Here is a 23,060-nt window from a genome sequence, read left to right as displayed (position 1 = left end):
GCTCCCTTGAAGGTAGAGTCTGAAAGATCAAGGGCTCAAGGCCATCCATTTTGAGGTCAGGCTAAGTAACCTAAGGCCTTGTCACAAAAAACAAAGCAAAGCAAAACCAAACCAAAAAGCACCAATAACAATACCATAGAGTGTTTAGAATGACATAAAGAGAATACAGTTTTAGGTATCGAGTCATCGAAATTGTGATTTAGATAGTACTTCAACTTGATTATCAGTATTGAAGTATTAGACAATAAAGTGTAAAGAGTTTTTTCTAATAAAAACATAAATATTGAATCAATGAGCTTATAGAAATATTTTAAATCTTGTACTCAATATTTAGAATTTCAAAACTCTTATTTTTAAAAGCAATCTACACAAATGGTGATAAGTGAAAATAGTTATTCTAATACTAAGTAAATATTTTATTTGGGGAAAATATTTGTACAAATCAAGCCCCCTAAATCTGGATTTGCATATTAACAGTAGAATATTGAAATTAATTTGTCCAATAGAGACAGAATTATTTCACACAAGCTTGAGGCTGGGATATAAACTGGTAATAAATTCAAAATTGATGCCGTTCAGATTGCTTATTCATTTTGTTCATGATGTCTCTGCTCATCAAAATGAAAAAGAGGGAAATATGTTTTAGATACAAAATACAAAAATTACTCAAGAAACTAACATGTGAGTCTCTTCATTACTTAACCTAACCTTTCTTTCTTTCTTCCTTTTTGTTTCTTTTGTTCTGTTTTACAGGTGTCTGACTTGGGATATCAGTGTTTATTTTTGAGGAATTTTTCTTTCTTTTTTTTGTGTTTGGTTTTTAATCATTGATATTGGAAATCAGAAGAGGAGCCAAAAGTATATTGATTTGGTTTCACTTCAGAACAGCCATTTCTGAGACATTCTCCTTCAAGAACACAGCCATGTGGCTACCACAGCTGCTCATCCTCACGGTGCTTTTAGCATCTGTAGTTCATGGTAAGTTCTGTTGACTTCTCATGGTTAGTTAGTATGTTAGTCACGTTTACTCATAACAGATCCTTTGTTTGAAACCTTCTCCTTGAGATGGTGTAGCTTTTTTTTACCTAATGTTGCTATCAGTAAGGACCAAAATATATACTCTGAGCTATACATTTACAAGCTTTCCAGTAGGAGTTCTTAAAGACCCCACTGAAATATGAAAACAACCTAAAAGATTTGTCTACTTTTCTTTTTCATTTTAAATAGAGCCCCTGAATATTTTATGCTTTGATTTACCAAGATACAGAAAAACTCACCTGGGATCATTAATAACACAATTAGTATATATTTAGTTTGCATTTTTCATACTTAAGAGATTATTATGGAGGAAAATCAGCATCTGAGGGAGAGCAGAATTTGCTTTCCCATCAGAAGCGAGCCTTTCTTTTTGATTGGTATTTATTACTGTGTACAAACTTTAATACAAAAAATGCAAACTGTGATCTCTCTAGAAACATGTCGTTCTCATTACACACATACCTTCTTAAATATAAAGCGAATAACATGCCAACTTTCACAAAAAGGTAATTTTACAGAAAGTATTGATTAAACTCATAGTGGATTATATTCCATTGTTCCTGTAGTATTGCTGGTAGTTGCCTCACTATGAGAATTAAGAAAATATGTACATTTAAAAAAAATTATTCTAGATTAAGTATTTGTTCAACATGGGAAGGTAACCTATATTTTGTCCAACTTACAATTTAATATTTGTTGAGTTTCACTAGATGCTAAACTAAAATTTGAAGTTTCACATAGGTTCCCTTTTACAGTTTAAAGTTTTCTCCTAACATGGGTTTTATATTAAAATGAAAGTGTTAATCTCTCTATAGTCTCATGGTTCTTACAGCAAAGGGAAAGGACACAGCTTTGTGTGTCACTGCTTAGGGGGTATCTGAACACTACAGCGTAGTGAGCCCCTGAAAAGAATTAGCTACTTGGGGTTTTTAACTAGCCCATTGCAATCCATTGTAACTACAATGTCTCTGAGTCTAGCCCGTGTTCCTAAACTGGAGCATGCATTCATTGCGTAAATAGCATGCATTCTCTGTGTAAATAGGATAAATAACTTCTGTGTTTTTTCAAATGTTCCTCTAAAGTTAATGCATTTGGTATACTCAGCTCTAACAAGTCTTTAAAAGGCAGAAATAGCTTTTAACTTGCAAGTAAAATCTTCAGAGAAACACTTTGTTTTAAAGAAGGAGATTTATCAATCACTTCTTAGTGCTTTCTTAATCCAGGTATTGATGCAGCTCTTATAGTCTTAACATTTGGTGATAAATATTAAGATTTAAAATTATCCACACATATAAAGTCATTTAGCTTATACCTTTTACTTAAAACTCAAAAATACTTCTTATATTATTTTGAGGATTAAATAAACAACGTATATAAAGTAGCCAACCTCCGCAGAACAAATGTTTATACATTAATTCCCTTTAACATCATGTCTAACCCACAATTTTATTTTTGCTTTAGCAATTATATTAGTGTGGAATTAGCTGATCATGAGAGGTGATTAATTTAATATTGGTATTCAGAAAAATTATAATTGTACATATATTAATATACACAAATTCATATTCAAAAAGACACTGTAAAATTACTGGGTTAGAGGTTGGTTAAAATAGCAGAAATAGTGATATAATGGATGTCATCATTTAATAATTAATATTTTTAATTTTTTTAAAACATATACCTCCTACGTACTAGTTATCCTTATACATGGACAAGCCATTGGTTGAGTCTTTGTTTTGGGGCCTATTATATGAGTGAGTACTTAGGCAAACAAACACACATACAGTGAGAAAGAGAGACAGAGAGACAGAGAGACAGAGAGAGAGAGAGACAGACAGACAGACAGACAGACAGACAGACAGACAGAGAAGAGATAGGCAGAGAAAGACAGAGAAAGGATATCAGAAACTCTCTGAGTAATAAACATCTTTAAACATTGTTAGTTAACTTACTTAATGTTTGTAAGAACAACAAAATTTATCTTGTCTTATATTTAGACTACCTAAATCACCTTAATGTTGGTTATCCATAGCAGCCCAAGTAATATTGAGGTATTCCAAGGATAATCTTATGTGATGCCCTTCCTAACTTTGCAGAAAAGAAATAGCTTTAATGATCAGCTTTGATGTCCAGATTGTTCACAGATAGAGAGATAAACCAATTATTAGAGCTCAAATGTAACAGAACAGAAATTATTAGTGTTCCTGCCAACCCAGGCTCAACAAATAATTTGAACCATCAAATGGTAGAACTAAAATGTCTGTTACTTAGTAAAATCTATTTTTCTCCCCCAAACATGTTCATTCATGGTACCTCCTCTTTACCCTTCTGATGTCCAGTGAAATTGCCTTTTAGAAAAATGGAATCCACTTTTCTCAATAGTAACTTGATTGGAAGTCCCGTCTTCAGAGCAAATAATCAGTTGTAATGCCTACTGTTTCTATGACCACAAACATAAGATTATTTGGTTCTGGTCTTCCTCACAGCACTTCCATGGCTTTGTTACCATAACCTGTTATTATCATTGTCATTTGATATAAATTTTATGGAAGTGCTGAGTGGCAAATTACCTCTACTGGTATGAACCTCCACAAGGAAATTCTGAACAAGGATCTTCTTCATTGGCGCAGGTCCTGCTGCCAGCTGCACCCAGTTTCAATCAAGGAACTCCTCATAACATGTGATATCTTGGAAATGTGAGAGCAAGTGAGGCTGACATTTCACTCACCTGGCTGTCTATATTCTGAGAGCTGAGTGATTAGGTTTCTAAAGTCAGTAATAAATATTGAAAAAAATCAGCTCTGCCACTTACTAGCTCTGTTACCCTTCTCAGCAAACTAGTTGATATCAATTATCACATAAAGACTGTGCTCAGTGCTAAAGATACAGAGATAGAGATGTACAGATTTGTATGTCTGCCATTCAGCAGCTTTAAAGAATCTTAAAAATCTGTAAACCTAGCTTTCATCTAGAAGATGAAAATTCTTGCAGGATTATATTTAGGAGCAGATAAATAGTAAACGCATACCTCCCAGTGTAGTGGTAGGCATTTCATAAATCTTCTATCATTTTTCTATGTCTTATTTACCTTGAAGTCAGTCTAAACTTATAAGCAGTAAGCAAGCATTGTGCACAATTATCCTTGCCATTTACCTGAGTCTTGGGAAAACAATCAAACAACAAACAAAAAACTTACTGACTTGAACCTTGTGATTCAAGGTTTGTATGAAATTCTAAAATATTTACATACACACAAAACTATTATATTACTGTTATTATCTAGATAAAAATATTACCAATGTGTAGAGATACATATATCACTTCTTGAATTAGTGACAAGTAATTGTCAATGGGTCATTTTTGTGTGATCTATACGTAGATAAAATTAGGAACTAAGATAAAAAACTATTCCTTAATACTATTGATCTTAGTTGACTATTCTTCCCATGCTTCACATTGTCTGGCCAATGTTTTTACAGGGAGACAAAAATAATCAGTGCATACACATTGTACATGTTTTTATATATGCAACTGCAAATAGTAACTGTCGCTGGTTATATGTTATCTGTCCACAGTCTGTGTCTCTGTGCACCTCTGTATTTCTCCTTTTCTGTTTTCCATGATTGTCCCCTTCCTCAAGAGCCATCAGACTTATATCTGTCCTAGTGCAAGACTGAAAGAAGTTGAAAAGTGATGTAAAATTTTTGGCTTTTCAAGGATTGCATCAAAATAAGTCTATTTTGTGTCATTTTCTAGATGTAGTCCAGAGAAAGGAAAGTTGGAGAATCAAAACTAGCAGTAATGTGGGTGGCTTGGGCTTTTTCAGAGTGAGAATGAACCAGGGCATTGAGCACACTGATCATACCTCTAGGTCTTCAGTGATCTGGACAGGCATAGTAATGTTCATCTCATAAATCTTCCATCATTTTCCTATGCCTTATTTTTCGTGAAGTCAATGAAGTACACACCAGGTCCTCAGCACTTTACAGTGTGCTTTGAGACAGAGTATGAATTGCACAGGAATTTGCAATCCCTTTGCCACAGCTTTTCCAGTAATGTAGATTACAGGATTGTACCGCTACCCCTAGCTCCTGGAATTCCTTCTGATTGACAGTTAGAGCACATCAAAGTCTAATGGGAGACCTTAAAGTGGCTATCGTGTCCTGGTCTGTAACTACTTTCAAGTGCCAATGGTTTGAGGTTTCAAAAGGGGACCTTGGTGTTAAGATATTTTAGCTACTCGCCAATTTATTCAGACTTTCCTTATAATTATACTGACTCACCACCAAGAAGATGGAAAATGTGATCAATCAGCCTAGCATGATGAATGGGAAATTGTTTTTATAGGATCTTCGAAGAGAGAAAAAAAGATTTAAAACTTTAGATGCATCTTATGCATATTTTTATCCTGCAAATCTATTTATTGTTGATTAACATAAAATCTCGAGCTATATATTTATGGATTTTGTGGGCTAATGTGTTACATTATGCCTAAGTTACTTATAATGAACAGTGCTTAATAAGAACAAAATAGTGATCCACTGTGTATATAGTCACTTAAATTTTATATCTTTTTTATATAAAAATAAATTCTATAGGTGTATGCTACTTAATATTATAGTGCTTCTATTAATTTATACATTTTAAAATTACTATAATAGTACAAATTTGACATGCCCAAATTACATTTTACTATATACTTTGCTTTGCATTTTTTCTATGAAGATATGTCTTATTTTGTGAAGGTGTCAGGTTGACTTCTGAGCTCTACTTCACTTTGCTATTTTTAGAAGCTAGTAGTCCTTGAAATATTTATATTGCCAGCCCAGGTGATTTGTAAGAGTAGCAAAAGTACTTTATAGTCAAATCCATTGTACACAAAAGTGTATGTAATGATATTGGTATGTGAGGGCAATGCTAATGCATCCAATATAATCCATAGAAGTCATTTTTAAAAGAATTTCAAAATATATACATTGTAAGTCACTATAATTTCTATAATACCAAAGTGTTAAATATTGGTATGATGCTAACACCATGTTTTGTTTATAGCAGTTTATTTAAAACTTCCTATGTGGAGTTTCACAATTGAAAAGACTTTATTCCATCTGCATTTGTACCTGGGACTGTGTTATACGTGGTTTTTCTGTAGTGATAATCTATAAGGAACATGTACATGTTAAATACAAAATAGCACTCTCTTAGATTCACATTTTAGATATTATGACAACTTTGTGGTATTGAAATATATCTTAATATCTCTTAGGCTGGAAAATGACAGCAATGGAATACTTAATGTTGACTAAATTATAAAATATTTTAATATATAATAGTCGTTGGTTCCCTCTTCTTTAGGCTGCTATTCTTTTTCAATTTTCAGTATTAGAATGCTGCTCACATTTGCAATTTGATGTAAGCAGCCATATTACATATTGCATACCTTTCTGATTGGCAAAGTATCTCTTAGCAGCCAATAAAATAGTTGATATATAATAGCAACAGTGCCCTAATTTGGGAGGGGCATTTGTATAATTATGTAATCAGTCACAGGAAGGCAGCATTCAAAAGAAGAGGGAATTTCTTCTGTTTCCAGGTTTTTAACTGATAAACCTAGGTTAAACTTTATATTTCACTTTTAATTGCAGTTTTATTTTACTTACTCTGTTTTAACTAAAATTTTGTCGAAGTGCTGGAAATAGTGGGGTGGGATTTTTCTTTGTTTACATTTTTGTAAAAGAAAACTTATTGAAAGTATAAAGTGTTCTGTTAGGTAAGCTAGTCTACTTGAGAATCTCTATGAGAAAAACATTAACTGCACTTTCAGAGTAATCAAAGTTCTTCACACAAAAACAGGAATAATGACTTTTGATTAGCTTTCTGTTTTATGAACACATATTTTGTGTGAATATGATCAGTAACATCCAAGACAATAGTCATGTTATTTATTTGTGTTTCATTTGGGGGGTGGGCGGTGGGAGTGAATACAAAATCTTATCCCTTGACATAGCAATAAGTACTCTTAGGTGTTTTGATGTAGTCATGGGTGAAAGTATATTTAATTAGAATATTTTGTCTATATTGCACATTTTAAATTAACATTAAATCTTACACATTTGGTCTTATGTCAAAAATTAACGTTATTCTATGACCTTTTTAGTTCAAACCTTATGGCTTAGTACTGAAAAACATAGCCATATTACTATTATAACTAGCATTATAAAGATACATAGTTGTGTATACCTTAGACCAGATAAAATTTGAAAAATTAAAATAGTTACCATTTTACAGGCTAATGAATGCCTTAGAAGAATTTTAGTGCACGAAAACTACAGTTTTGCTCTGGTCACTACCATGTGTGTAAAATGGTTCACAAATTTGGCCTGTTATAATGACAAATAAAACATAAGGGGTACAAAAACAAATATTCAACATTACAATATTATTTTCTGCAGTATAATGAAGTATTCAGAAAAGTCAAGATACTACACGTGGGGCTGGGATGTAACTTAGAGGGTAGAGTGCTTCTTAGTATGCACAAGGCCTTGGGTTCAGTGCTAAGATCACGTAATACATGGAGTTGGTAGAACATGCCTGTAATCTCAAGAGTCCAGAAGTAGAGACAAGAGCAATCAGAAGTTCAAGGTAACGCACAGCTGCATAGTGAACTTGAGGCCAGCCTGTCCCCATGAGACTATATAGCAAAATAAATGATAAATAGGGTGAGGAGGAATATAGAACATTTTCCTCAGAATTAATGGGAGACCTTACTATTTTTATAACACATACACACACACACACACACACACACACACACACACACACACACACTCGTGTGTGTGCAAACAGGAAAAAAAACCTGTCATTGAAGAACTTTCAGGATAGTAAAAGTCAGTAACCCAAATGAAAAAAAAATTTTAATTCGTTTGTAATTATAAACCAGGCAGGTAAAGAAAAGCTTGAAATCATTAAATGTTTTCCAATCATTCTATCAGATTTTTTTTCATATATTAGCTTATGTAAGCTTAATTTCATATAAAGTCTCACATGTGCATATTTGGCTATACCCAGCACAAATTATATCACATATGTAAAATTTTAAATAAATAATAAATTAGTAGCCACCAAAGACAAACAGTAATGTATTTGCCTGACTGTATACAAAATATCTTTCTAGGCAGAGAATATGGAGTACTTAAAATAGAATCTTCAGAGTCAGCAGGTTTATAAGTTGTGAACTTCAGACCCATAAAACTGAGCTAATCATAAAGTTATGAATAGGCACCTAGAAAATCAAATACCTAAGAACAGTCTGATCAAATGAGGTTCAAGTTGATAATTGCAGGGAGAATGTTTTTCTTAGTTATATAATATAAATTTTCTGAAACAATATATCTTTCAGTGATCTCACTTTACCTTCATTAAAACAAAAACTAACAAACATGTTGCTTGAATCAGGCTATGTATGTACTGCATTCCAAACTAATAACAGCTTTTAAAGTACACCCTCATGTGTGTGTGTGTGTGTGTGTGTGTGTGTGTCTCCATGTGTGAGTGGTTGCCTTTGCTCTGGTGTGTTTTCTTGTTGAATTTATTCCAGTTTTAGATAGGGTCTCTAAATGACAAGGGGCTCACCAAGTTGGCTGAGCTGACACCTCAAAGTCCCATGTATCTCCACCTCCTTAGAGATAAGATACAAATAGAGATCACCAAAATCATTCCCACTTGGCTTGTGAGAATCTACGCAGGTCTCCATGCCCACAACAGTGTGCAGTCTTCTGATTGAAGAAGACTTTCCTTCCTTCTAAGCCTTCCAAGAATATTCTGAAGTGTCTTGAGGGCAAAAACTACTGGCTATTATGGGAAGACCCCATTTGGTGGCACAACAGTTCCAAAACACTACTGTGAAAATGAGTGTTGAAACAGTTCATTGGGAGGGCGGAGAAGTCTTGTGAAGAAAGGATCTGATGGACAGTCTGAATGGATTTGCATAGACTTAGTTGGTCTTAACTTCTACTCCCATTTCTATGAAAGAAAGCTGTCTCAGAGTCATGACTATGTTTTTTTTTTTTCAAATATAGAGCTTTCATGATAAAGAAGTAAGACAACAGTTCATGAAAAAGAATATACTTTTTAAAACCTGGACATAGTTAATATCATAATCCCTTTCAAAAATGCATAGCACAAGGCGATTTGTTTTTCTTGAGTATATTTTATATACTCCAGCACTAGCTAACTTAAAGTTCAGTATACATATTTAAATGATACCTCAGTTGTCTAAGTTGGTTTTTATCTTGTTATCAAAAGCACTTCAAAAAGAAATTCTTGCCTGATGAACTCATCCTCATGTCTCTTATCTTTTGACCCTGGGAGCCAGAAAACCTATTTTGTCTTCCAATGGGTTCATCTTTCCCAGACTCTTCATATAAATTGCTCGTGATAATTCATGTCCTTTGTCATTGTTTCCCCTCCCCCCCGGCCCCTTCAAAGTTTCTCATATTTAGCATGTATAATTACTTAATTATTTTTATTTCATAATAATACTCCACGTAGGCATACACTACAGTGCACATGTCAGCTGGTAGTGATGTAAATTGTTTCCATTCCTTGGCTGCTTACTGTCATGCTGCCTGAACATTCTTGTAGCATGCTTTATTTGGGTGTCTTTTCATTTCTATCTGGCATATATGTAGGAATGGAAATAATGAGCCATCTGATACTTTTGTCTAGCATTTTGAAGGACCACCAACAGGACTAACAACAGGTATATGTTCATATGGGTTTTCTTGTCTGTAGGTCTTGTACAGTTCTTACTTAACACATCTGGTAGAGACACAGCAGTTATGATATGTAACTGCTTCTCAAATGCTTGTTGCAAAAATAATTACTGATTTCTTAATTATAAGTTGTTTTTCTTTATCATTAAATCATAAATGTTTTAGTAGACATAATTTTTAAAAGAGAACACATGATATTTCCATTACAGAAGATACAAGTTTAATGTGTTTTTAAAACTATTCTGAGAGTTTCTGCTTACAGAGAAGCAATTGTGTCCTAATAATTTTAATGTATTTTGAATTCTGCATAGTTTTCTGTCCTCCAGTTTTACTTATGTAGCTGACTCTTAAGAGAATTCATCATTTAAGAATACTCTTGTGATGACAAAGTTTAAATCGGCAGCTATTGAAGTTTCATTATGAGGAGTCATGTCCTGTGAGATAGTACATTGATTGTTACCTACTTTTCAATTCCTCTTTCCTAGGAAAATGTCGAGTAACACTGAATGTTTATCTCCATGTCCCCAAAAGTTTCTTTTGCCAGAGACTAAATGCTCGCTCTGCCATTATATCCTGATGTTCCTTCTTGATTTTCAAAATCTTGTCTTTAGTTACTTAGAATTTTAATTACCCATAATTTTAAAGTAGGATTATATCCATTAAGTTAACAATCTTATTTCCATAGACTTTTTTCCTCTACCATGTCTTGCAACTGATTGAATTCCCTCATGTTTCTGTGGCTGTGACTAATACCTGAAACAGAAACTATACAGGAAAAAGGATTTATTTTAGCTCAGAGGATTCAATATAGATTTGGTTGGATCTATTGCTTCGGGTACAAGTGAGACAGGATATCATGGCAGAGCGAGCATACTTCTCTACGTTCAGGTATGATGTTGATGAAGTAAAAGGAAGAGTAGGGGAGTCTGAGAAAAATAGAGGGAAAACCTGAAAACAGAGAGACACACAAGGAGAGAGAAGCAAAGTAAACAAGACAGCATCTACAGCTCCATGAATGCAAACCCTGTAGCTGATACTACATGTTGAAATTGTGACAGTATCTCTTTTCGTTCATCTCAAGAAAATTAGGAAAATTCATAATTTTATGTTTTTCCACCAAAGCGACTTATTGTACATTAGTGTCCTTTTGTGCCACCTTGCACCTGTCAGTGTACAAATTAGCAAAGAGAGGGGATCCAGCAGAAACGCTGAGATACGAGCCTGGGGATGGAGTGATTACAGGGCGCTCATATGATTTCAGCCTGTTGTGTTTAACATATATGAAAAACATTACCTCGGGGAAAAAGGGAATGAGAGCTAAAGATAATATGCGGCTAACAAATGCTGGCTCTGACTTGCTCCCCTCCTTTATGGAACCAGGAAAGATATCAGACTATTTACAGCTTATAGGAAGCCTCAAAATAAAGCTTATGTATTGGCTAATCTAAGCTGGTTTCCTGTTGCAATTTGCAGTGTTCTGTTGAATGGTATCTGAAGCTCACTAGCTTTAGACAGACTCTGGGTCAGATTCCACTGTGTCCAAGATACAGTATCCGAACCAGCATAAATCACAGCACTTTTATTTGTTAAAGGGGTAATTAGGACAACCCTGTTGTAGTCTGAAGACTAAATAAAATGATGTATAGAAATGGCCTGACACAGAACCCTATGCATTTAATCCTGAGAGAATGAGCTCATTAAAAAATACCTTTAGGAATTAAAAGGAAAAACAAATGACTTGGAAAGTAAGCAAAATTTAAAATACAACTGCATCCTGGGGTCACTTGCTTTCAACAGCATTTTCCAAAGACGACATTGTATACTCTTAATCCCTTAATGTGACAATTTCTCTTAATTATGTGTCTACACATTTGCACATACATTCATCCCACCGCTATATTCAAGACTCACCCACTGGACTGTAGCTAAGTCTTTAATGAGTTACTAATGAACGTCTTAAGCTTACCTCAGCATTTGGAACAGTCCTAAAGTGTGTTGAAAAGCTATTCAGATTACGAAGCTGTGGCTTTTAATTAGACTGTAGGTCCAATAAAAGTTCCTGTCTTCACTCTTCTTCCTATTTTGAGGACATCGAATAGCAAGTGGCAGCTGTAGTCTCATTTTGATATCATTAGCCATATAGGAACTTAATAGGGCTGAATTCAATCAACTGAATTTGAGAGATCATTGAATTGATCAAATAAAAAGAAAACACTATGAAAACATTACAGTGGTATTCCGCAGTGTTTCATTCTTTTTCTCTTGGACTTAGATGACTTTAAAACAGATTGATTTTGTTGTTGCATCAGAGAATAACAGATGACAGGAGAAAAAAATGATCCAGATACAATTAAATCATGTAGGTGGGGAAAAAAAAAAAACCTCCCGTACTTATAAAAAGAACGCGCAGTCTGGTTTCACACGCTGCCAATTCTCTCCGAGCTGTTAGAGGCACCACAGAAATAGCAGTTATAAATATTACCCGAATTAGATCAAGAGTACTCTTTACTGGATCTCTCTTTAAAAGTCAACAATGATACTATTTAACAGTCATCATTTTTTGGTCCCCTTTTCCCCCTACATCCAATAGTGACATTGGTGATACCATGCAAAACTTAAGAGCAAATGCCTTTATACTGTAGGTAAAATTTGAAGCAACAGGCTGATATGGAGCTCCCCCACCCAAGGAACCCTACACAATAGCTTGAAAGTGGCCATTCAGATTCTTCACAAGGGTTGGTACTTGGAATCACAGTAATAGCTCTTCTGTATAGGTTGTGGGTTAATGTTAGGAGCCTTGCATTGAGCTCCTGCAACGTGTGTGTGTGTGTGTGTGTGTGTGTGTGTGTGTGTGTGTGTGTGTGTGTATACATATCAAATGTGAATCAATTTTTAAAAGTAGGTGTCCAATTATAATGACAATAAAAATGTGCCACTCACATGACTTAATCAATCCGTGTGACATTTGAGCTTGTTAGCATATCTGTTCATGGTGTTAACTGGCATTTAGACACTCTGTTTTGTGTTTGCACTGACAATGGGTGGTGAGATGCAGGTGACGAAAATCTCTTGCTACCCTAAGGTGAAAAAAAAAGGGATGATGACGATATCTGTATTCTTCTCAACTAGTCTCAGAGATGCCAGTCTTGATTAACTTAACAAAGAGAGGCAGAACTGACTAACAAGACTGTGTCTGTGAATATACGCATTGTTTCTGCTCATTTTGCCCACACATCAAGGCTATATACTGGTACAATTGAAGAAGAGGACCCCATACCATAGCTGCCCAGAACTTTAGAGAAATGGTGACACTCAGCTCAGCTTCCATTGCATTAAAAATTAATATTCCTGAAGAGGGTAGCAGATGAAAGGAGTCCGGATTCTAGAGGAAAAAACATTCCAACACTTAAGGGTTTTTTCACTTTGATTCACAATCTGTGTTTTGTTTGCAAAGAGCAGGTGTTTTTAGTTGGAAAAGAAACATTTACAGTTAGATGCCATTCCTTTAATGAGTAAGATACGTAATAAGCATTTTCGTTTGATTTGAATGAAAATAAATCTGTCTTTGGGGGAAAAGCAAAATTTATAAATGAAAATCATTAACAAAATTTGACTACTTACTCCTGTTCACAAAAGTTTAAGGCTTGTATTGTAGCATTACAATTTAGACAGTCAATATAATAAGTCATAATTCTCCTATTTACATATCTTATTGTATAAGGATCTAATAATAGAGAATAAATTCTAAAAATAGTTTCTAAAAGTTAGCTTCCAGCACCTCAAAACAATTTTGTCTTTAGCTTCATTTGCAGAGGAGCATGTGACCTTGCCACTACTTTCCTGTCTTACACAGCTTCTGCAACTTATTTTATTTCATTTCATGATCAAAAGCTAAGTTATTGAGAAGTGTCAGGAAATGAGCCTGAAAGACAAATGGTTGGTTTCACCACACAGAGTGTATCTATATGTATGGAATGATTCCATCTAGAGAGAGAATCCAGTAAGTTAGACAGGCATATGCTCACTCAGGATTGCTATAAAACTTGCTTCATCTTACAACTCAGGACAAGTCATCATGACTGTACTCTTTTCTTTAAGAATATAGGTTTTTTCCATGTCAGAAGTAATTTCCACTTTGGGCATCTTTAGTCACGTGGTTATGTTGAAGCTTTTGTGATTAATTTTGGATATTACTATGAGACCCATAGAGAAATTATGTAGCAATTACATACATTTTAGAAAGAAATGAGGAAACATTAATCCCTCATATGGGTAATACTATGATTCTGGGGAACAAATATCTTTCAGGTTACAAGAGATGACAAAAGAAATGAAAGCAAAACCCATGGGACTGGGGGGAGAAAGAGGAAAATTCAGGATCAAGTAACTATTGCTATTCCATCTACTTCAAAGTATACTTTATAATATTCAGTAAGCGATTTCCCATTAGCTATACAGTACTGCTCCGACTAGTTTAGTGACTATTCTTAACGAGTTGTCAAATGCAAAAAATACCATTATTTTGTGCAATTGTAAGGTTAAAACAAAAATGAACCAAACTCATCACAATAGAGATGCAGTGATACTGTCAGATGGTCAACTGAGTGGAAATTCAAGCCAAGATCTCACAATGCTTTCTTACAAGCTTCTTTCCGAGGCACTTCTATGACATGTTCATACTTCCTTGCTTCATTCTGTGGACCTTTGGGCTCAACTAAAATGGAAACAATGAAAACAGTGTTCTGAGGTTGAGCTGGCACTTGATGGAAATAGTAGCATTTATAACCAGAAGCCTTCTAGTTTAGTTTAGGGAGGGAGCAGGCTTTATTTATTTTTTTCTTGAACCTTAAGGATCTAATTATTACATGATGAAAGGAAATTTTAGAAGAAAGTAGGAGAAAATATGAGGACTTTTGATGATGCTTTAAGATACATAGTGAACACCTGGAGGATTTGTGGGAAAACTGAAACTGGAAACCAGTATGCAATGAGAAGTTTGACGAGTAGGCAGATTTCCTATAAGCAGATAGTTTGAAGAAAGGGTTAGAGGGGTAGAGAGTTCATACGTGGTACTTCCAGGAGACGGTGATGAGGGACAAAGAGTATACAGGTTGCCATGATAGCTGTATTAGCATACACTATAAATTCTATATGACTCATAATTAATGAATAAAAGGACACTATAAAGTACAGCCAGAAGCAAACGACTCACGAGGTATCCTTAGTTTTGGAAAGCTGGTTCACCCTGAGCTCTGGGAGTCTCTCATATCTTAAAGCCTTTGAAGTCCTCTCAGAAGTATCATAACCGTTGCAGTACAGCCTATTGTTTTATTTGGGCTGCAAGCTCATGTTAAAGATCAAAATTTGTTTAGAAGAAGCAACTAAGTAATTAGCTATACCGAGAAGGAAAAAAAAGCTGAAATGATCGCACTTCTTTGGAAACAATGGATATCTGTTCAAAATTTTTTATTTGTTTTATTTTTGGAGTCATAATTATATCACACATACACACTCCTCTCGTTTCCTCACAACATACCCTCCCAGACATACTTCTGTATTCTTTTTCAAGCTCATGGCAGAGAGTTTTCACTAATGGTTGTTACATGCACATATGCATTTGTATATACGTACATATTCCTACATGTATACTACAAACTGCTCTTTGTGCATTGCGTTGCTTGCATGTATCTCACAAGTCATTGCTGATGTGTGAACATGTATTACACTGAATTCTCATATTTCCTGTCCATCTTTCCCACTGATCATGCTTCCTTCCTTTTTCATTCCCCTCTTTCTAATTATTTTGGAAAAGATCCTTTCCATGTAATCTGATCTGATCATGAAGTCATGACCTTCCTGATTTCTTCTCTCAGTTGCTAGCATGACACAATTGTACACCACATTTCCCTCTCGTGCTTACTTCAATTGTATAGTCTCCATGTAATATGAAATGCCAGCACCACTTTCAAAAGCAATTTATTTCTTTAATACTTACTTATAATTTTCTTTTGTTTCTTTTGATTTCTGTCCACATGCAAACAGCCCCATGAAACTGTCTTAGGAAGTCATCCTTCGATTGACAGGCTAAACACAGACATGGCATGTATAATTTCATCAATTCAGTATGCTACATACTAATAATTTTCATATCTCCTCTATCCAGTGTCTGGAGGTGATCCACTAGGAAGGCAGAAGGCAAGTTCCTTAGTGGTGAAAGCACTAAAAAAAAAAAAAAACCAATCATTTCACCTAAGAAATGACAAATAATAGAGATAAAACAAGAAATTGGTGATTTATAATGAATACTAAATATCATTCATGACTTAAGCAGTTCAAACTTGAAAACCACAGATGTACTATTTTAAACCAATAACTACTCATCAGATATGTGTCGCTTTAATAAGTAGAATGAAATTCATGTTTCTGTGGTGGTAAAACAAAAACAAAGACAAACACTTCACTTACTTTTCCTTATCACCTCTTCTAGAAGCAATATTATCTGATAGCCATCTTGAAATTTTATATGCAAGCATCAGAAACTATAGTCTCACATGTGTATTTAGAAGAGGGAAGGCTAAAAGAGAAGGTTGCTAAGATAGAAACCTGTTCGTGCCACATGTTGGCGGCATTTTTCATCGAGACTTAGAAAAAGTACCTGTTCTCTTTAAGATTCCAGAGGGGAAAAAAATTAAAAACACACCAAGAATGTGAAGCATGTCTCCAAGTACCAAAGACCACTTTGCTTCAACTAGTTTGTGTGTGTGTGTGTGTGTGTGTGTGTGTGTTTTAAAGCTCTATGTAGAACTTGCACAAGTGAGTAGAGTCCAGTCCAGTATAGGTATCACCTTACTTGTCAGGGAAACTCTCTGCTTCAAATGAGAATGTGCCCCAGAGACAGTGTAAGCATCTAATTACAGCTTCAACCTATTAATGCTGGTGGGTTTTTAGCAAGGGTTATTACTAGCATGTGAGTTAAGGAATTTTCCTATGTATAAGATTCTAGAGACCTTTAACTGTGGTGGTTGGTTTGATGATTAGATTGTGCAGTAGTTCTGAGGAGCACAAATTGGATGTATAGTTATACCTGAAGTGTGTATAGCCTTCGATGTTCTACAATACCTTAAGCGTAGTATGTGCAATATTTCTTTTTTTTAAGATGAAAGTTAAAATTGGGGCTATTGCTGCCACTCTAAGATGACTCTGAAGAGTGATGAATTTAAGTAAGTGTGAACTATATTGCGTCAAGTATACCAGAGTCCCATTTCCTCCAGCTTAAGAGTCATACCATTTTAACTTCCTGTTACTTTCTCTTTTTTGTTGTTGTTCTCTCCGTTAGATCACACTCTTCCCTCAGGCGCATGGGCTCCTGTGTGAACCCTGATTGCTTCTTCTTGCTTAGCTCTGGACTGAATTCTTTGTAGTTCGTATAGAGAGGATGTTTATGTAGATCTGGACACAATCAGATTTGTCACCTGATGCTGAGTCTATCACACGTGCATTTTAACACCTGTGATTAACAGAGAGTTCTCCATCTCTGTTGGCTGTAGAATAGCGGGGGTATTTGTGTGTGCGCGCGTGTGACTGTTTGATCTCTACTTCAGAGGAAATCTTTGGCTTTTGTTTGTTTGTTTCGTATCTCTCCCTGTCATGTCATTTTCATTCCTCCCAATAATTTATCCTAGACAGAAACTTTACATATGACTGTGCTATACAGAGCTCCGCAGCTGGTGTTTGATTACCCTCTAGCATAGGGAAACAATCTCCTTGACTTCTACAAATCCCGAGGGAGCTGAGCTATCTCCTGAACAGTTCAAGGCAGTTCCACACAGGAGACTTCTGCCATAGGCCAAGTCCTTTTTACTTCTGATCTGTATGACTTTTGTCATATGTTGGTATGGTTTTATTGTTGTTGTAAGCTCAGATCTTATTTTTTAAAATCTCGCTTGGAGTTTTACCCCCATGAATGTCTTTCTTAAAGCTTCTAATATAGCTTTTCTAGTTTATTGCATTTATATTTTCTGAGGACTGGCCATATCTATATGGCATCTCTTTTTCTTCTTGGTGTGTGTGCCTTAATGGTTCACCTACATACCCTTGAAGTCTGCTTGGTCCACCATACTCTCCTATACATTAACGTCAAAAAGGAGCCAACCTGTTACAAAAACGTCATATTTACATGCCGAATGAATAAAATCAAACAAGTGCACATTCCAGTCATTTCAAATGAGCTTGTATGTTAACTTGGTAAGGAACACAAAATCTTCCGCCTTCATTATAACAGAAGCTTGTAGCATAGCATATTATAGAGCACACTTTCACTGTTCTCTCGACACAGAGTGGTTGTAAAGACGTTCAGGAACATGTATTTGTAGATAATTCCACAAAATATACAGAGTTGGTTTCATTATCACTGGGGGTAAAGAGAAGGGCTTGTGAAGTCAGATTTAGAAAACACGTCAATGTAGTAAAACATGCCAGGGAGCAATTATGCAGAGATTTTTATTTTCATAGTTTCTTAAAGAAATTGAAACATGTTTTTTGACACTTTCCATTTGTGTAGCTGATCAAGATGCTGTTTGAACTGTCTTGGTATATATTTTAATAGTGGTATATTTTGCTGTTTTAAATGAAAATCATTATTTTATATCAGTGTTACAGGCATAATATTTAGAATTTTCCATCAGGTGGACTTTCTTAATTCTTAATACTACTTTATTTTTCTCTGTAAAGGTTGTGTCAGTTTATGTGTTGTAGTCACAGGACACTATTCTCAACTTACAAGTAACACATATCAAGGTATTAGAATACTGCTATATAATTTTATATTGGATGATTACTACAAAGTGTTTTTTTCTTCATTGAATTTCAAAGTTTTTTCTTCACTGTTCAATGTCAGCCATATAGAATAATAATATGTCTTTAAAGATGAACCTGTATTGGTTAAAAATGTATATATAGAGAATGGTGTTTTGCTCTGTAAATCATTTGCTTTCTATTGACAGGTGGATTTCATTATCTTTCTTATTAAGTACAGTAATTACAGTTAGTGTAGAGAATTATGCGTCTTGTTTATCAATTCACCATAATGAAGTCATGTACTTAGGTAGCTCTGTGTTTTACTTTTCATAGCATATAATATATGATTGTTATGTCGATTTTTTTAAATATCATATGTGTATAATTTTTTTATCATTGTTGTCCTGGTCTTCCATATTTATTCATTTATGTAATATGCAACATTTGTCAGTATAAATCACTGTGTATATAAGTGGCAAAAATGTGTGTATATCTTTTCACATTAATGTCTGTCACAGCTCCTAATACAGTACCTTTCAGAAATGTTAGCATAATGACCAGAAAACATATAAATAAATACAAAACAGTCATTTAACTCTGCACCAGCACAAAACAAGATTAAACAGCAAAACAATAAAACCCCTTTATGTTGTCAAGCTTTTCTAAGTAAAAAACTGAGGGTGATAGAGAATGCCTAACTTCACACTTGGGTAGCTAGTGCCCATAATATGTGTCCCAATGCTGTGAGACTATTAAAATATAGAGGACATTTGTATTTTGTAGGTTACTAGCTTATTCAGTTTCTGTAATTATGTTTAATTTTCTGATCATGTGAGGAACCGGCTGAGAAGTATTTTTTTTGTAATGAAGATAGTGTTTGTAATCAACAGGACAGAAGAATTCACTGCTCAGCCCTAGGTTTGTCTGAGTGGGGCTTGGGGTGGCTGGTCCTAAGCCTGAGTCTGCAGTAGAGGCCAGTCTTGGGGATGGCTTTTACTGGGCTCCTCTGAGGCCTGAGTAAGCAGGGGTCTGATGGTGCGCCCTGCGGTCCCCGCAGGTGGCAAACACAATGAGAGACATCCAGCCATTGCTGCTCCACTGCGACACGCTGAGCGCAGCCCAGGAGGCGCTCTCCCTCCCAGACATCTTCTCCAGCAGCCAGCTGCAGAGCGCTCTACTGCTCATCGAGGACAAGGGCCACGTGGAGCTGCCAGAGGAGTTCGTGGACCAGGCGCCCCAGGAGCACAGATTGCAGCCCAAGGTGCGGCCGGCCGGAGGGGGAAAGGGTTGGGGTGGCTGGGCAGGGGCTGATGGGAGGTTCAGTCCCAAGCAACTCTGCACATTTCTTCTCATTTTACATTGTAAGTTGTTGATGGCCTTTGTCTCTCACAAGGCCGACCTAAACAGCTGCTTTAGCAGTGCATGCCAACTCAGCTTGAGAGCCACACTTTCTTTTTTGAAATATTTTGTTTAAGATGTATGGTTATGATGGGACCTGTCATCTCACCACTGTGAAGATGGAGACTGAAGGAGTAGTGTCCAAGGCAAGCCTAAGCTATGTAGTGAATTTTCAGGCCAGTCTGGGCTACATGAGACCCTATCTAAAAAGAAAAACCAAAACAAAGAAAGGAAGAGAAGTTAAGGTTGAGTTAGCAATGTTATTTTGCATTATGGCTGAAAGCTTCAAATTACCTTTGTAGCAAAACCTGTAACTAACTGTAAAATTTCTAAGACTATGAAAGATGAGCGTGAACATTTCTGATCATCTAGTTTGGGGGAAAAAAGGTCTCATCAATAGAACCTAACAAGGTTTTGAAAAGATTATGATTAAAGTATGTTGGTAAGAAATTATGCATAGTCAAAGCGTGAAACCTCATGGAGAAGCTAATAATCTCCTGAAAATGTTGGAGCGTATTTATGGTCTTGCCTCCCAGCTGGCAACTCTATTGAGTGATGTCCAATTATTGAAACTCCATTGAGGAACATTATATAATGTTTCCACAAAATTAAATACTCTTTTCCTCAATATTGTATACCATAATTTTTTTTGCTCACAAAACTCCATATAAGGTAGTCTTATCCCTGTAATTTCACCCAGGGAACATTCATATCTTTATGTGATATAATATGAAAAACCCTGGTGAATATTTTGCCAAATTCTATGAATTTCAAGTTACCCTGTCTACCCTATAATTTTTCTTTGAAGGGGTAAAAATGTAAGAAAGCCAAAGAGGGAAGTACACATCACTGTATACATTGTGACTTTTGTCAGAGACCTATTGAGGTATAGTAAGATAGAATGCTTTGCTTCAAAACAGGAATTGAGAGAGGGACATCATAAGGCCATTTCACAGGGCTGGAGAGATGGCTCAGTGATTAAGAGCACTGACTGCTCTTCCAGAGGTCCTCAGTTCAATTCCCAGCAACCACATCATGGCTCAAAACCATCTGTAATGGGGATCTGATGCCCTCTTCTGGTGTGTCTGAAGACAGCAACAGTGTACTCACATACATTAAACAAACAAACAAACAAATGAACAAACATTTCATTGGTTGAAGAGACCAGTGAAAGTTATACTCAGTTCTTCAGTCCTAGTGAACACAGGAGGTAAGGATGTGGAGAACACTGTGCACACGATGGCTTGGCCCGCAGCCACTTTCTTGCATCAATGCTCTCCAGTCTGCCCTTTCAGATCATAGTTGGTAGGTGTGAGTGATGGTAGCAGTGATGGCAGCAAGACCCACATAGATATGTCTCCAATGCATTGCAGATTTCCAAAGGCAGGGTGTCATAAACATTCTTCCTGTTTCTCTGTTACCCTTTCAGATATATGGCAAGCTCTGAATCAGGCACGTTTCCATTAATTCACGCAGTGTGCATCAGTGGTCATGAGAGTTCAGTGATATTTTTCCATTGTTTATTTGTATTGTACAATAATACATCAAATAAACATCATTTTGGTCACACCAGTTAACCGGTACTCATTGGGAATTTCTAGAAGTTTTTCGGAAGAAATCCAGAAATGATGTTTAATTTTTATTAGTCAAACTACAGATGCTTAAATCAGCACATATACACACAAGCAATTTTACCCTCTAATAAAAATTCAGAATATAGGAAATATTTTTCTTATGAAATGGCTATCAGTAAGAATTTTTTATACTTAGGTCATCCCTAATTTTTATTGTTTTTAATTCTTTCATTACACTTTTCTATACCATTAGCTTTTAATTCCTGCGACATATATGTCATAATGCAAATATAGTTGTGGGTTTTAAATCACCTATTTTTAAAATGGAAAATTTATTTAAAAGAGAATTATACTGCATTCTGTTTTAAACAATGGTGACTAGGAGGCACTCTGCAGATCACACGGAAGGACATAAATGGAGGGTACAGGCTGTGCGACACAAAGACAGCTCAGAGAACCATATAAATCTGTTATGGTTGGGATACGTTTGGAAACTTGCTGTCCTGTGAAAGTAATTTTTCAGTGTGACAGCAAGATTGAAGGTCATTTGAGAATGTTTCTCACAAAAAGAGTAAAGAGGAATAAGTAAATATTACAGAGACATAATCCTTCCCTGAAGTGAAGAGAGTACACATGGCTAGAGCGCTTAGATTGGTATTAAAAAATAAATTGAAGTAAGAAATTCATATGATGTTGAACTCTTTAAGTTGAAAAGACATGTAGAATTTAAATAAGGAAATGTCAGGGAATTTATGTTCCTTCTTTATCCCTTTATGTTTCTCAACGAAAAAGTAACAAGTTCTTGGAGGATGAAGATGCTCTATAAATATATCCCTCTGAAAACACCTTAGGTAATGAAGGCCATTATTAATGTGATCCATCTGGGCCTTAAAAATAAAATTCATATTGCCTTAAAAGTAACCTCAGTCTTAGTCTATAAATAACCAAACAAATAAGTAAAGACACAAGAAACCCAGACATGCTGATGGAACAATAATCTCCTTTTCACATTTCTCAGATGACATTTTGACATTTGTCCTTGAACTTATTTGACTTTTTAGAGTATATAGAAAGTAAAAGGTAATGAGGGTTTGGATTCAAAGAAACCTGGATTCACTGTATAGTAAAACGTGAGAGAGAGAAAGAGTTCGCTGTATAGTAAAACATGAGAGAGAGAGAGAGAGAGAGAGAGAGAGAGAGAGAGAGAGAGAGAGAGAGAGAGAGAGAGCAAACACACACGCACATTTGGTGAGAAAGCTTTAAGCCAATCCCAACCAAAATCCGGATATCAAAATATTCCCTAGAAGATAGAGGAAGCCTAGCATGTTTTAAAATACTTTTTAAAATTTCTCTCGAAATTCAGACAATATATTTTGATAACATTAGCCTCCTACTGCTTCCCAAATTCCCTACATATGCTCTACCACTTTCCTACCCCCCCCAACTTAATTTTCTCTTTTTGAAATAGTTCATCCAGTCT

General features: G+C 35.4%; 1 protein-coding gene across 1 annotated transcript in view; it reads left to right on the top strand.

The window, feature by feature from the left end:
* Positions 1 to 848: 848 nt before the first annotated feature.
* Positions 849 to 23,060, top strand: part of Adgrl3 (adhesion G protein-coupled receptor L3) — a 444,442-nt gene continuing 422,230 nt past the window's right edge. The window contains exons 1-2 of the mRNA XM_028780743.1: positions 849 to 978; positions 19,666 to 19,869. Of these exons, the coding sequence (XP_028636576.1) occupies positions 924 to 978; positions 19,666 to 19,869 (259 nt within the window). The 5' untranslated portion in view covers positions 849 to 923. The remainder of the gene's footprint in view (positions 979 to 19,665; positions 19,870 to 23,060) is intronic.

The sequence above is a fragment of the Grammomys surdaster genome, unplaced genomic scaffold (assembly GCF_004785775.1).
Source record: "Grammomys surdaster isolate TR1022 unplaced genomic scaffold, NIH_TR_1.0 372, whole genome shotgun sequence".
NCBI lineage: Eukaryota > Metazoa > Chordata > Mammalia > Rodentia > Muridae > Grammomys > Grammomys surdaster.
This window is presented reverse-complemented; position numbering and strand designations above follow the sequence as displayed.